We start from the raw sequence: 13631 nt of genomic DNA on the forward strand, positions 1-13631 counted from the left end.
TTACATCTTGACTTAGGTAGACATTTATAACAGTATAATATAAAGATAAAAGATTTAATCCTATTTAAGGATATCAAATAGCCCTATGAGCATAAAATTACATGGACGATAATTTATTACTTGGATAATAACCTCGAAAAAAAAAGAGCAAAACAAAACATACCAAGGTTTTGTTTCTATTAACTTAGATAATAAAAAAATATTGATATTATTTAGTAGCTTCATCTGTTATTTTAGCATCTTCTAATTTTTTAGATAATTCATCTTCTTGTTCAGGTTTTTGAGCACCTGGGTATCTTGAACCTTTATTCTTTGGTTTCTTAACCTTCTTGGCCTTTCCTGGCACGACAACAGGATAACCCTTTTCTTGAGCTTCTCTATATTCTTGATTAGTTTCGAATTCCTTTCTTATTGGCTCTAATAAAAGATTGATTGCATCAGCGACTCCAGTTTTCAAATCAGGTGGAGACAATTTTTCATCTTTAAATGCTTGTTTCAAATCTTGGAAAGAATTGAAAGTAACTGGACCACCGAATTTTTCAGGTCTATCGATAAAGAATTCGAAATGATTTGATCCGTATTTCAATTCTTGAATTGGAGCAATAACGTATTCAACAAATGATAATAATCCATTATCTTCAACGTTACCTGGACTACAAAAGGCACTATTAATTTTCTTCTTCACAACTTTTGGTTCTTCCAAAAGATCAATCTTAGAATTTGGATCTGAGGCAGACATTTTCCCACCTTGAGTTAACCCTGGTACCATTGGATTCATTAAATGAGCTCTCTTTTTGTAACCCAAACTTTGTAAATTTTCTTCAGCTAGGACGAAGATTTTTCTTTGATCCACACCACCGAATTGAGCGTCCACGTCTAAGAAATGTTCATCTAATGCTTGCATTAATGGATAAATTAAACCACTTAATAATGGATTTGCCACTTGTTTAACGACATCAGCACCGGCTCTCTTAGCATCATTTTGGCTAACTATATTAGCCATTCTAAAGATATCTAAAGTATAATCTTGTGTTAATTGGTAAGAAGATCCAACTACGAATTTCAATTTTTCAATTGGAACGTTAATACTTCTTAGAATAGCTTTAATGGTGAATTCATAGTATTTTGCTCTATAATTAACTACATCTAATGGAGCTTTCATATTATCTAAGAAAGCATGTAAATCAGCCAATAAGACTGTCACTTCACAACCAGCCTTTAAGAAATCTGCTAATTTGGTCATTGGGACGAAGTAACCACAATGAGGCTTACCAGTTGGTGCAGTCCCCCAATATAATTTCAATGGTCTCTTTTCCACTTCTAGGACATTCTTAATGATTTGTGGGTTTAAAACTTCTTGTAAGTTTTTGGTGATCAAGTTGTAAGCGTCTTGTGGTTCCACAGTCATTTTGGTGAATATGTTTTATATATTTTTGTTTGTTGAGTTTTGCTTTACCTTGTCTTTTTTAGTCGTCAAGATTAAAAAATAGATCATCTAATCAGTCATTGCATGTTTGTGTGTCAATATTTTTTCATTTCTTTCCATGTTAGTGTTCAAGCAGTTTACTTTTCGCTCGAGTAAGGAAATTTTTTTTTTTTCCACGTCGTTGATGTTATCGTGTCACGTGCTAGTTATCTTGGAAATAAGAAACGGAAGCACAGAACACCGAGATTGTTTTTAAGCTACACACGTATATATATACATATACTGTTGGTGATAGAAATTGCGAATATTAAAGCCCCGGATGATAAATTTGAAGTTTACATGGTAGGATGGAACTGGATAGTCTCAGCAGTTAGAGCTTATTATGAAATCAATTCATACCTGGTCCATTTCTTTACTCTAATTTTCAACATGATTAAGGTATTAATTATTATTATTATTATTATTATTATTATTATTATTATTATTATTATCTTACGAGAATAAATAAAGACGCGTTATTTCAAAAAGTAGTCAAAATTTGGATACTTTTGACTGCGGTGTACGAGCAAGCACGCGTACGCACATGAACAAGTGCTGATGGTTTACCGAGGTAATTTTAGTATTATGTTCCCGAATGAGGAAAAAAATGCGGGGAGCGGGGAAAGCATAATTTTCTTGGTGGTCGTATATCTTATATTATATTATATTATATGTACAGTATACTGTGACCAGGGCTTGGTCAATCCTAAAGGATTCTGGGCCAACCCTACCTTCTTTTTATTTCCTTCCGAAATTGTTTAACCCATTCCTAATGCAATCCTTGGCCCAAGCCATGACTAGAACAGATTAACCCTATTCTCAATCCATTAAACCTAATCAGTCTCAGGCCTATAATTTATACTATGTGAATGGTTGTGATTGTTAGGGTGTTTTTCACCCTAAGGATAGAGGTAGGGGTTAGGTTAAGAGTAATATTTTTTAATAGTGGAGTTTCGTTTCGTTTCGTTTCGTCTGTTGTTCACCTTGCGGCTCGTATACCCGTGCGTGTTGCCGTACCAAACGACATGGATTGCTACGTTAGGTTCTCCGTCCTCCCCTTTTGCTTGCTCGTATGTTGTGATGAAGTTTAAACGCCCTTCTTTTTCTTTTTTCTTTTTTTTTATTTTTATTTTTTATTTTGTTCTGTTCTCCACACTACACTACGGAGGTGTGTAAGTAGGGGCCTCTCTCTCTGTTTGTCTCCTCTGTCTCCTCTGTCTGCCCTTCCTTCTTTCCTTCCTTCCTTCCTTCCTTCCTTTTGCTCTCTCTGTGTGTGTGTGACCCGGACAACGTCGCACATTTCTTCCCTCAGTACATACGTACGTACGTGCGCGGTTCGAGATTAGCCGAACACCTATAATATGCAATATGCAATTTGAAAAATTATAAATATGCCAATATTCAATACTGGCAAGACTCAATATACATGAATACTTTAATTCTGGCTATCTATCTATCTATCTATCTTTGTCTGTCAGTCACCATTGATCGCAACTAAGACTACGCATCATAAAACGTAGTATCCTAGCTCTACAGCTATTGCTTTTACCATAGCTACTTCTGTGTGGCAGTTCTTTCATTTTTATTCACTCACTTTAGTTGCCCAGTTACTAATTCATTCACTCACTCACTCACTCACTCACTCACTCACTGAAGTTTTTCTTTTTTCCGATTGCTATCTTCATTAATCAAAGTTCAATACAAGATACCATGTCATTCTGTTATAACGATAATAGCTGCAGCGCTGACACATACTCAAGTACCAAAATGGTATCACAAGCTTTACCATACGCAATGGACACTCTGTATAAATTAGGTAGAAAAGGTAGATCAAATGTAAGCAGAGTTAGAAAGTCCGGTAGAGAATTAGCACATAGATATTCTATTCCAAGATTTTTATATAATCAATTCTCTACAATAGATGAATCTGATGAAATTGAAAAATTTGATCCTGATACTACTGATACTACTACTAGTACTCATATGAAAATCCTAAATGATCTTAATGAAAATAACAACACAAGTTATATCGCATCTAAACAATACCAAACCGTTATAAGTCGTCCAAATTCAACTACCAATTTGGGTTCATCACAAATTTCTATCAATTCAGACGCTGCTACATTAGTTAATAATAAAAATTTCACTAATTTCATATCTTCTTCTAAACAAAATATCGCAGAGTCTTCTTCACCTTACAATTCATCATCATCATCTACTACATCATCATTATTCTCTGCACCAACAAGAACTTCTTCTAATACTTTCATAGAAGAAACTTTAAAATTTGAAAAAAACAATATTAACAATAATAATAATGGTAATAACTTATTTATTGAAGAAAAATTCAAAAATTTGGAACATTTCACTCCATTAAGTGAACCTTCAGAAGAATTGAAAAATGTCATCTATTCTTTTAATCATCCAACAGCTTTCCAATTAGGTAAAAATGATCATCTACATTATTATCAATTACCATTCCCATGGAGAGAAAATAGATATATCATTTATAATTATAGATTTTATGATTCTCATAAAAAATCTTTATTATCAATATTCAATTGGTATGGTTGGCATAATGAATCATCAAATATTTGGACTCATCTATTAGGTGCCATATATTTAATCTATCTATCAATTTATGATTTCCCAAATTCAGAAATTTTCCAATCTGAAAAAGTACCAACAACAGCTAAACTCATAGTCTATTTGTTTCTCTTTGCGGCAATTAAATGTTTATTAGCATCTGTCTTTTGGCATACTTTTAATGGTACATCATTTTTAAAGCTACGTTCCAAATTCGCATGCGTAGATTATAGTGGTATTACCATTTTAATCACAGCATCCATATTAACTACGGAATTCGTTACAATGTATTCATCTTTCTTTGCCATGTGTATATATATGACAATATCATTATCATTAGGTATGTTTGGTGTCTTTATGAATTGGTCACCAAAATTCGATAGACCAGAAGCAAGACCATTAAGAATCAAATTTTTCATCTTACTAGCAAGCATGGGCGTATTATCATTCTTACATTTGACCTATTTAACTAATCTCCAATACGCTACATGGTTATTAACTCCAGTGACAAATAAATCTATAGTTTGGTATTTGGTAGGTGTTGTGTTTTATGGTTCATTTATTCCTGAAAGATTTAGAACTGATGTCAAAGTTGATGATTCCATCCCAACCACTTTCCAATTATCAACTGATTTAAATATCATTACTAAAAATAAAAATATTCATTTTAGAGAATCACCAACAATCCATTCTAAATGTAATCATAGTTGTAAATATCATTTGAAATCATTGAAAACATTGTGGTGGGTAGATTATGTTGGTTGTTCACATACCTTTTGGCATTTCTTTGTCGTATTAGGTGTAATAGGACATTATAATGCTATTATAGATATGTTCACTAAAAGATGGTTGATGTCATGAAGACTTTTCTCTTTCTTTTTTTCCCTGTCGATAATAAAAAAAAAAAAATACATCAATTGTGCTAGCAACAAAAAACCCCTTATGACCTTCTGTTTTATATATTATTATTATTATTATTATTATTAAAATTATGACATGTAAAATATATTTATGAAAATATCAACGCCATCCCCTTATTTATGCTCAATTTGATTCTTTAATAGAATTCTTTATACTCTTTATATGATCTTCTTTAGTTTTGTTTTTTCTTTCTTCAGCTACTTTATACACACACAATCCCATACGAACTACACAATACATACAAATCTCAAGTAACTAAGCCACAAAAGACAACTATATGCAGACGATATGGTACATCACTGGGATCTATCAGAAATTTAGTAGGAGCAACATTGCCATATATGTGAATATTAAGGATTTAATGACTCGGATAACGCTTTGGAACCAAGTTTTATATCAGTGTCAATATTTTTTGTTCCCATCTTGCATTCATCGGAACACCTTCTTTTGAAGTAGTAACACATTCTTCAACTTCATCAATGATATCCCATACTATATCTTCTGCAATTTGTTCTTCAAATATTATATCCAGTGTTTTCAGGCTTTCTATGTCTCTCACATGTTCTTTCACATCATTAAGATACTTCATTTTCCTAGGTTGAGTTATAATCCTCGCCGTCCCTCCATTGAAACAACTTACCGTAGGATAATACCCCAATTTATTGTTATTAACATATTTATTCCTTAGTAATGATCCTCTCTCAGTTTTTAGTTCAAGATTATAAGTTGAATTCCTAATATCACTAGAGTTCTCTTCTAATGGTCTCCCATGTCTCCAATAATTTTGATAAAACTTTTCATTATATTGTAATTCACTAAATGGTGGTAAAACTGGCTTAAGATCCTCAAATGCATTACCTAAATATTCTCCATTCAAGTAAACTCGCAATGAAGACCCTGTTAATTGATAATAATCTTCACGCTCTCTTTTATCTGATGAATAGTAGTCCGGTTTCGTTGTCTTTACATAATCTGTCGCTTCAAAAAATAGTTGATTCTTATATCTAATAGCAATATGATCTCTTATCACATTATCATAATCGATATCATCCAATAAAGCTTTTTGGAAAGCTCTTCGTGATTCTTGTATTTTTATCTTCTTCCTCAATGGTCCATTTTCTTCAGCATAATCCATGTTATTTGAAACGTTATTAATTTTAGTTGAATGCTGGATTAAGGCCTCAATTCTTCTTCGGGTATATTCTGCAGCTTGTTCCTTCTGAACGTCTATACTTGGTAATTCCAAAACAAAACTCAATATATCCCCAGATCGGACTGCATCCATAGTCTTTAAAACTTGTTGGATTTTACCCTTATGAACAGATTCTAAAGCATTGTCTCTTAATCCGTATCCGTATGAATCAAACCCAACTGGTCCTTCCAATGATGCCTCTCTCCTTGATATCCCCATTCGTACATGTGGAGTTGTATTCAACAGATCCTTTTTCACTTGCAATGGTATCCTATGATTATAATTGTCATTAGAAGCATCATTCCCATTGGCTGTCTTAATGGCACTTTTATCAATGGGAGTTCCACCATTTAATATTTCAACTTCCCAATAAGCAGTTCCTTCCTTGATGCAAACATCTGCCCGAGACGTTCTCCAGCCCAGGTACTCTTTCACCGAGATCGTATCATTCGTGCCTTGAAGTAACGATATCCTATTAGATCGATCCATCAAATTGAACCCTGGCTCATCGAATGGATATTCACTGACACAATATCCTAATTCCTTAAATAACGGATTAGGAGAACATACTCGATATATAAAGTTTCTCTTATTTAATGGTATATCTTCTGGTTTGACGAATTCCAAATCTTTATAATTATGGGTAGTCTGGAAATTCGGTAGAAATGGTCTATTATCAATTGTGTCTTTACCGGAAACAAAATCAGTATTTTCTTGATATGGTATGATTCCTAGCTTCATTGTATCACCACCAATTCTTGTACGCTTTCCAATGATTTGTCTTGCTTTCTCTATTTGTTCGTGTTTTTTTTTTTTAAATTAACATTTGAAGATCCTGCTTGAACCTTTAAATTTTCATTTAATGGAATTTTTCAAAACTTAGAGACTAAACAGTTAGATCTATAAACAGAAGTAAAAAAAAACTCCCAACCATTCATAGAACCAATGGGAAAGCAAGTTAGAAGAAAAAAAACCGTTCTAGTATAGTTACAAATTTAAGAGATACATATGCAGTAGGCACAATCAGGAAATTCAAAAAAAAGTAGAATGGCTAAGGATGACACAGATATGAAGTTGAATAGAACAGGAATGAGCAAGCCCAAGACTGCATGTAAACGATGTCGATTAAAGAAAATTAAATGTGATAATAATGTCCCTAGCTGTAGTAGATGTGCAAAATTAAGGGTGCCTTGTGTGGCAGTTGATTCCGCTACAGGGGAGGATGTCCCAAGATCTTACATATTATTTTTGGAGGATCGAGTGTCAGCATTGATGCATAAACTAGTTGAGGTGGGTGTCAATCCACAAGATATACGTGGTAAAATACCTGCCAAAAGTGATGACAAGCCTTGTAACGTGGAGTCATACAAAAACCTTGAAAAAAATGAATCTGACGATTTACTAGCAAAATATCTCCTTGGAAGAGCGAAAGCGTTGAGTCCCACTTTATCTATACCTGACGTACATAGTTCTGGCTCTTATGAAACAAGCTACTCTACCAAGAAAAGAAAAACTGATACTGTAGAAGTTAAACTGCCGAATTTGGATGCAGCAGTTGCAGATGGGACAGATCCCGCAGATCTAGATGAAACTAACAGAGCTGTTCTTGGCCTAGCTTCTATAAAGGGTACATCGTCATCTAATTCTTTCGTGGGGGATTCTTCAGGGATGACTTTTGCTAAATTGGTCTTTACTGCAGTAAACTTTAAACCTGACTTGATCAGCGAGGAGAATGATGAAGGGATTCGAATGCGAGAATTTAAATCAAAACAATATATCGAGGCTACAACTACTAGCGATTTTGATCCAGTAGAGTTACCTCCTAGAAACTTAGCAGAAAAATATATTGCGAAATATTTTACAAATGTTAATTCACAATTGCCACTGTTTCATCGTGAATTCTTTCTTAAGAAGTACTTTGAGCCAATATACGGGCGTTGGAACCCAGCAATATCACTAGGTTCTGACTACACAAAAATAAACTCGGATTTCGAATTACCGTCGCATGCATATATTCCTAAAGATGAGACAGATGATGCATATTCTCAGTATGGGAATAAACCATGGTACGATGTTTTATCAATCGAGAGGAAAAAAGATGAAACTAAAAAGATAATTGTACCGAAAAGGTATCACCTCCCTTATTATTTCCTTAATATGGTTTTTTCGATTGGTCTGGGGATGCAGGTTCTAATAGCTAGCGTTAAAACAGTCGTGACATATAAAAGACGAGCATACTATTATTCACCATCTGTATTCATCACTACTGATCGCCTAGAGGCTCTTACAGGGACAGTACTTACAGTAGAGTATGCTTTGATGAGACCGAATGTACCTGGAGTATGGTACGCTATGGGAACAGTGTTACGCTTAACTGTCGACTTGGGATTGCATACAGAAAAAACCAACCATAATTTGGATCCTTATATAATTGATTTGAGAAGACGTATGTTTTGGACCGTATATTCATTAGATAGACAAATATGTTCCTATTTTGGCAGACCGTTTGGGATTCCTGAAGAGAATATATCAACTCGACTTCCAAGTCTTCTTGATGATGCATATATTGTGCCCAATAATCATGCTGTGACAGATTACTCTAATGTGATAAATTCTGAACCAACAACTAAAGTCGTTGCGCATTCCATGATTGAAGTAAGGAAGATACAAGCTGATATTGTACGCATTTTATATGCACCACATGCTGAGTTGCCCAGAGAAAACGAAGATTTTGATAACTGGCGTGCAAGTATTGATGAAAGATTAGAGCAATGGTATGCACGTATACCTAATTCGCCTGAAAAAGCGAATTGTGAATTCAACTTATTTTTTTATGACTTAAACTATCATTATAGTAAAATCATTCTGTATGGACTGTCTCCTAAATGTCCAAGTTTAAATGATGCTGCTTTCCAAAAGTTGCATAAAGCCACTAAAGGTACGATTGATGCCTTTGTTAATCTTTGCAATACTTTCAAAGTAAGCTTTACTTGGGTAGCAGTGCATAACTTGTTTATGACAGGAATGACTTATCTGTACTCTGTATTTTATTATGGGAAACATACAGAGGACGATAAAAATATTGTTTTACAATATACAGATAAGGTTTTATTCTGTTTACGTAATTTGATTGGTTATTGTGATTCAGCTAAAACTTGTTATCAAAGTTACAAAGTCTTATCAGCAGCGGTATTTAAGTTAAAATATCCGACTATTTTGAATTCGAATGATATAAAGGATACTTTGAGTAGGAACCAAATCAAATTTGTCCCTCCAAAATTACCTTCCTCCTCACCTATCTCTAACTCTTCGACATGCTTTAAAACCGATAGCTATGCACCTCATGATGAATTTCACCCTACGGACGAGAAAAGGTTTTCTGAGATATTGGATATTCCACTTGATCAATTTTTTACTGAATTAGAGAAAGTATCTGGATTATCAGAACAACAAAATGAGCATTTTGATCCTAAAGTCCTTCAAGACGGGATTAAGTCTAATGATGCGACCGAAAACGTTCATACGGGCCCGTCTAATTTTGACTTGGATCGAGATATTTTATTTCAAGTTACTTCACAGCCAATGTGGGATGATTTATTCATGGCAATCGGTAATGACATTGGGTCTACGCATGATAATAATGCCTTTCCAGGTCTTACGTATAATGATAATAACAAGAACGATCAAAATAATAGTGGAATGATGAACAATATCTGATAGACCTCTCACTCTTACATAAAAAAGAAGCAACAATTCCATAGAAATTTTATAGATAATTAATGCTATTGTTTAATGACTGAACATTTTAGCGCATAACATTATAGACCATAGAACTCCGAAAACCGTTTAACAATCTAAAAGTGCACTAGCTTCCAACTGATGGTACATCTATAAAATATGATTGAGCATTATACAGCCAATAGTGCAATAATTAATTTACATAGCCGTATAAATCCGCCTCGACTATATATAGTCAAGATATTATCTCCTATGAACAAGAAGTGATTCAAGTTGCTAAAAGGAACTCTTCCCATTTTATGTGTAATATTTGTAAAAGAAATTAAGATTAAGGAGGATTGAGATTCAACAAATAGGGCCACGATACTTTGTTTGTTTGAAGATATAAATTCGAATGAGTGGCAATGTTTTAAAAGTTTTATATTCATGAAACATTTAAAATGTATAATAATAAGGCAACTTGGCCGAGTGGTTAAGGCGAAAGATTAGAAATCTTTTGGGCTTTGCCCGCGCAGGTTCGAGTCCTGCAGTTGTCGTCTTTTTGGTGAATATTTTAGACACAAAATCACATTTAAATGAATTTTTTATCAAATGAATAAGAAGAATAACGGTACTAAGAGGAAAACAATACCTTTACTTAGATTGCCTCTTCTTATGTTGCTGTCTTATATGCATAGAAGCAGGATACATATAATAAAAGTGAAATAAGTTGACGCCTTTTTTTCAACGGCTATTTCCACTTATACATTTTATTTATTTACGCGCGGCGGTTGTTAAGTTAGAGGAAGAAGTGTGGTAGATATACCTACTTACATTCTGTGGAAAAACTGAAACTTCTCTTATTTCTGGTTTACGTAACCCATCGATGATGATTTCGTTAATGAAAATAGGTTTAAGTGAGTTGAAAACATATTTTATGCGCTAATATATCGAGCATTTGGTTATATTTTGATTTGCTTAGTTTATTTTGCTTTATTGCTCCAAATACGTACTCAAAAAACATCGACAGATCGTACCCGTTTACAAATCATCGATCTGTTATTTCTTTAACGACGGATATAAGGAATCTTAACATATCAATCAAAAAAAAAGTATAACTTTTCACAGTCAATATCAAAAGGATTTTTGCTACAGAACTGTTTGAAAAAGGAATATCTCATTTCTTTATTCGACTTGCTACCTATCTGAATCGTATTCCGTCGGCGTCCACAGCTTTAAAGTCTTCAATAAATAAGTTCATATGCTGGATAATAGTTATATTGAGAAATATAATAAGAGTATTGGAAGGAAAGGAAAAAATAAGGATAAGAAAACCAATGAAAAAAATGAAAATGAACATTCATCTATCGATTCTACAGATATTATTCCATCAACTTTATTGAATCAACTTCCAACATGTGTGAGATCAATATCTCATCCTAAACAACATTTACTATCATCAGCAGCTTCACTTATTTCATCCGAATCACACTCTATTCCAGAAACTTTCTCTTCTACTTCAGATAATGCTTTGAGTCTCATCAATACGATAAATAACTCAATATCTACAACAACTTCAAGACAATCTAATAACAAAGACAAAAAGAATAAAAACCATTCCAAAAAGAACAGAAGAAATGGTAATAACCCAATCTCATCAGCCATGCTTACAGAAGATGGGCTTTTAATTAAATCTAACGAACAAAATACCAAAAAAAAGAATAGATCTACTACTCCATATTCATTAATGAAGAATCATAGTAATTCAAACAGCATAGTTACATTAGACACAAGTACAACAAGCTTCCGTAGTAGTACAGAAAGCCAATTTGAAACGGCCTCTTTAATTAGTTGTGTTACATGTTTAAGTGATACACCAGGTAATAACAGTAGTAGTTTAAATTCAACAATAAGTAGTAATATTAATGAAAATGGCAACGCAAATGACGCCCATAATCATCATCGACATCATACATCGTCAATTAATGGGCAATTACCAAATAATGTTGTCATACCATATGGTAGAATATTGAACGCAAAATATGTCGATGAAATGGATAAAGAGAATCGCTATAAGATACCAAAAAATGGTTCTAGATTAGTGGAGATAACCTTTGCTAAACCAAGGAGACATGATGTTATACCGAAATGTCTAACATTATTAATTGAACCATTAAATTCACAATCACATACATATCTATATTCACAAACGCAAGCACAAACACGAGAGGAAGAAGAAGAAGAAGCTACAAGTATGGAACATGACATTATTGAAGAAATATTTAAAAGAAGTTATAAAAATACGAAAAGGAAAAGATCAATTTTAGTTATAATAAACCCATTCGGTGGTAAAAGAAAAGCCAAAAAATTGTTTATGACAAAGGCAAGGCCATTATTATTAGCTAGTGATTGTTTCCTTGAAGTTCATTATACTAAGTATGTTGGACATGCGATTGAAATAGCTAAGGAAATGGATATTGATAAATTTGATACTATTGCATGCGCCTCAGGTGATGGTATACCTCATGAAGTTATAAATGGATTATATCGTCGAGAAGATCGTGTTAAGGCATTCAATAAATTGACCATTACTCAAATTCCATGTGGATCTGGTAATGCTATGAGTGTTTCTTGTCATTGGACAAATAATCCATCATATGCTACATTATGTTTGATTAAATCTGTAGAGGTTAAAGTTGATGTTATGTGTTGTTCTCAACCATCTTATGTAGATGAGCATCCCAAATTATCATTTTTAAGTCAAACTTATGGTGTTATTGCTGATTCAGATATAAATACTGAATCATTTAGATGGATGGGGTCGGCAAGATTTGAATTAGGTGTTGCATTTAATATTTTACAAAGAAAAAAATATCCTTGTGATATTTATGTTAAATATGCAGCTAAATCTAAGAATGAATTAAGATCATATTATTTAGAGCATAAAAGGAAGAATCATGATTATTTGAATGATTCATATAATTTTCGATATGAACTCGAAGAACAACAAACGGGTTCAATATATGCAAACGATGATGCCATTATTGACGGTATGACTGATATTGATGATAATTACAATGATGAACATGATGATACCGTTACTGAGGAAGACTTTAAAATTAAATATCCTTATAAAGATGGTATTCCTGACGACTGGGAAAGGATTGATTCTAAAATAACCGACAATTTAGGAATATTTTACTCTGGTAAGATGCCATATGTTGCAGCTGATACGAAATTTTTCCCTGCAGCTTTACCATCTGATGGAGCTATCGATATGGTTATTACAGATTCAAGAACACCATTCACTAGAATGGCGCCAATATTATTAGCTTTAGATAGAGGAACTCATGTTTTGCAACCGGAAGTTTTGCATTCTAAGATTAAAGCATATAAAATTATACCTAAAGTTTCCAATGGATTATTTGCCATTGATGGTGAAAAATTTCCCTTGGAACCTTTACAAGTGGAAATTATGCCCAAATTATGTAAGACATTATTGAGAAATGGTAGTTTTGTTGACACAGAATTCGATTCCATGTAAGGGCTTTTCTCAATGAGGAAAACAAATTTTTTTTTCTTCTATATATTTTATATTCGTATCAAAATTTATTCAATCATTATTTCCGATTCATGGTATGATATTTTATGAGTATATTTGTTTTTTTAAGTTACAGAAAATTAAAGCACATATATAGGTATACATCGAAGTTATATATGTTATATTGTTTTAGTTTACAATGTATAGTA

At 33.1% G+C, this 13631-nt stretch overlaps 5 protein-coding genes and 1 non-coding gene across 6 annotated transcripts; 4 read left to right on the forward strand and 2 right to left on the reverse strand.

The window, feature by feature from the left end:
* Positions 1–208: 208 nt before the first annotated feature.
* On the reverse strand, positions 209–1408 carry TYS1 (tyrosine--tRNA ligase TYS1; the record flags this gene model as incomplete). The annotated part of the gene is made up of 1 exon (XM_003671996.1): positions 209–1408. The coding sequence occupies one exon, from the start codon at positions 1406–1408 to the stop codon at positions 209–211; it is 1200 nt and encodes a 399-aa protein (XP_003672044.1).
* Positions 1409–3175: 1767 nt separating this feature from the next.
* IZH3 (Izh3p) lies at positions 3176–4912 on the forward strand (the record flags this gene model as incomplete). Its single annotated transcript, XM_003671997.1, has 1 exon — positions 3176–4912. The coding sequence occupies one exon, from the start codon at positions 3176–3178 to the stop codon at positions 4910–4912; it is 1737 nt and encodes a 578-aa protein (XP_003672045.1).
* Positions 4913–5363: 451 nt separating this feature from the next.
* Positions 5364–6905, reverse strand: BRE2 (Bre2p; the record flags this gene model as incomplete). The annotated part of the gene is made up of 1 exon (XM_003671998.1): positions 5364–6905. The coding sequence occupies one exon, from the start codon at positions 6903–6905 to the stop codon at positions 5364–5366; it is 1542 nt and encodes a 513-aa protein (XP_003672046.1).
* A 306-nt stretch (positions 6906–7211) lies between these two features.
* PPR1 (Ppr1p) lies at positions 7212–9881 on the forward strand (the record flags this gene model as incomplete). Its single annotated transcript, XM_003671999.1, has 1 exon — positions 7212–9881. The coding sequence occupies one exon, from the start codon at positions 7212–7214 to the stop codon at positions 9879–9881; it is 2670 nt and encodes an 889-aa protein (XP_003672047.1).
* Positions 9882–10356: 475 nt separating this feature from the next.
* On the forward strand, positions 10357–10438 carry NDAI0Itrna10S. Its single transcript has one exon. It is a non-coding gene; the product is annotated as a tRNA-Ser (tRNA).
* A 704-nt stretch (positions 10439–11142) lies between these two features.
* LCB5 (sphinganine kinase LCB5) lies at positions 11143–13425 on the forward strand (the record flags this gene model as incomplete). Its single annotated transcript, XM_003672000.1, has 1 exon — positions 11143–13425. The coding sequence occupies one exon, from the start codon at positions 11143–11145 to the stop codon at positions 13423–13425; it is 2283 nt and encodes a 760-aa protein (XP_003672048.1).
* Between the last annotated feature and the right edge of the window lie 206 nt (positions 13426–13631).

Source organism: Naumovozyma dairenensis, chromosome 9, assembly GCF_000227115.2.
Source record: "Naumovozyma dairenensis CBS 421 chromosome 9, complete genome".
Taxonomy (NCBI): Eukaryota; Fungi; Ascomycota; class Saccharomycetes; order Saccharomycetales; family Saccharomycetaceae; genus Naumovozyma; species Naumovozyma dairenensis.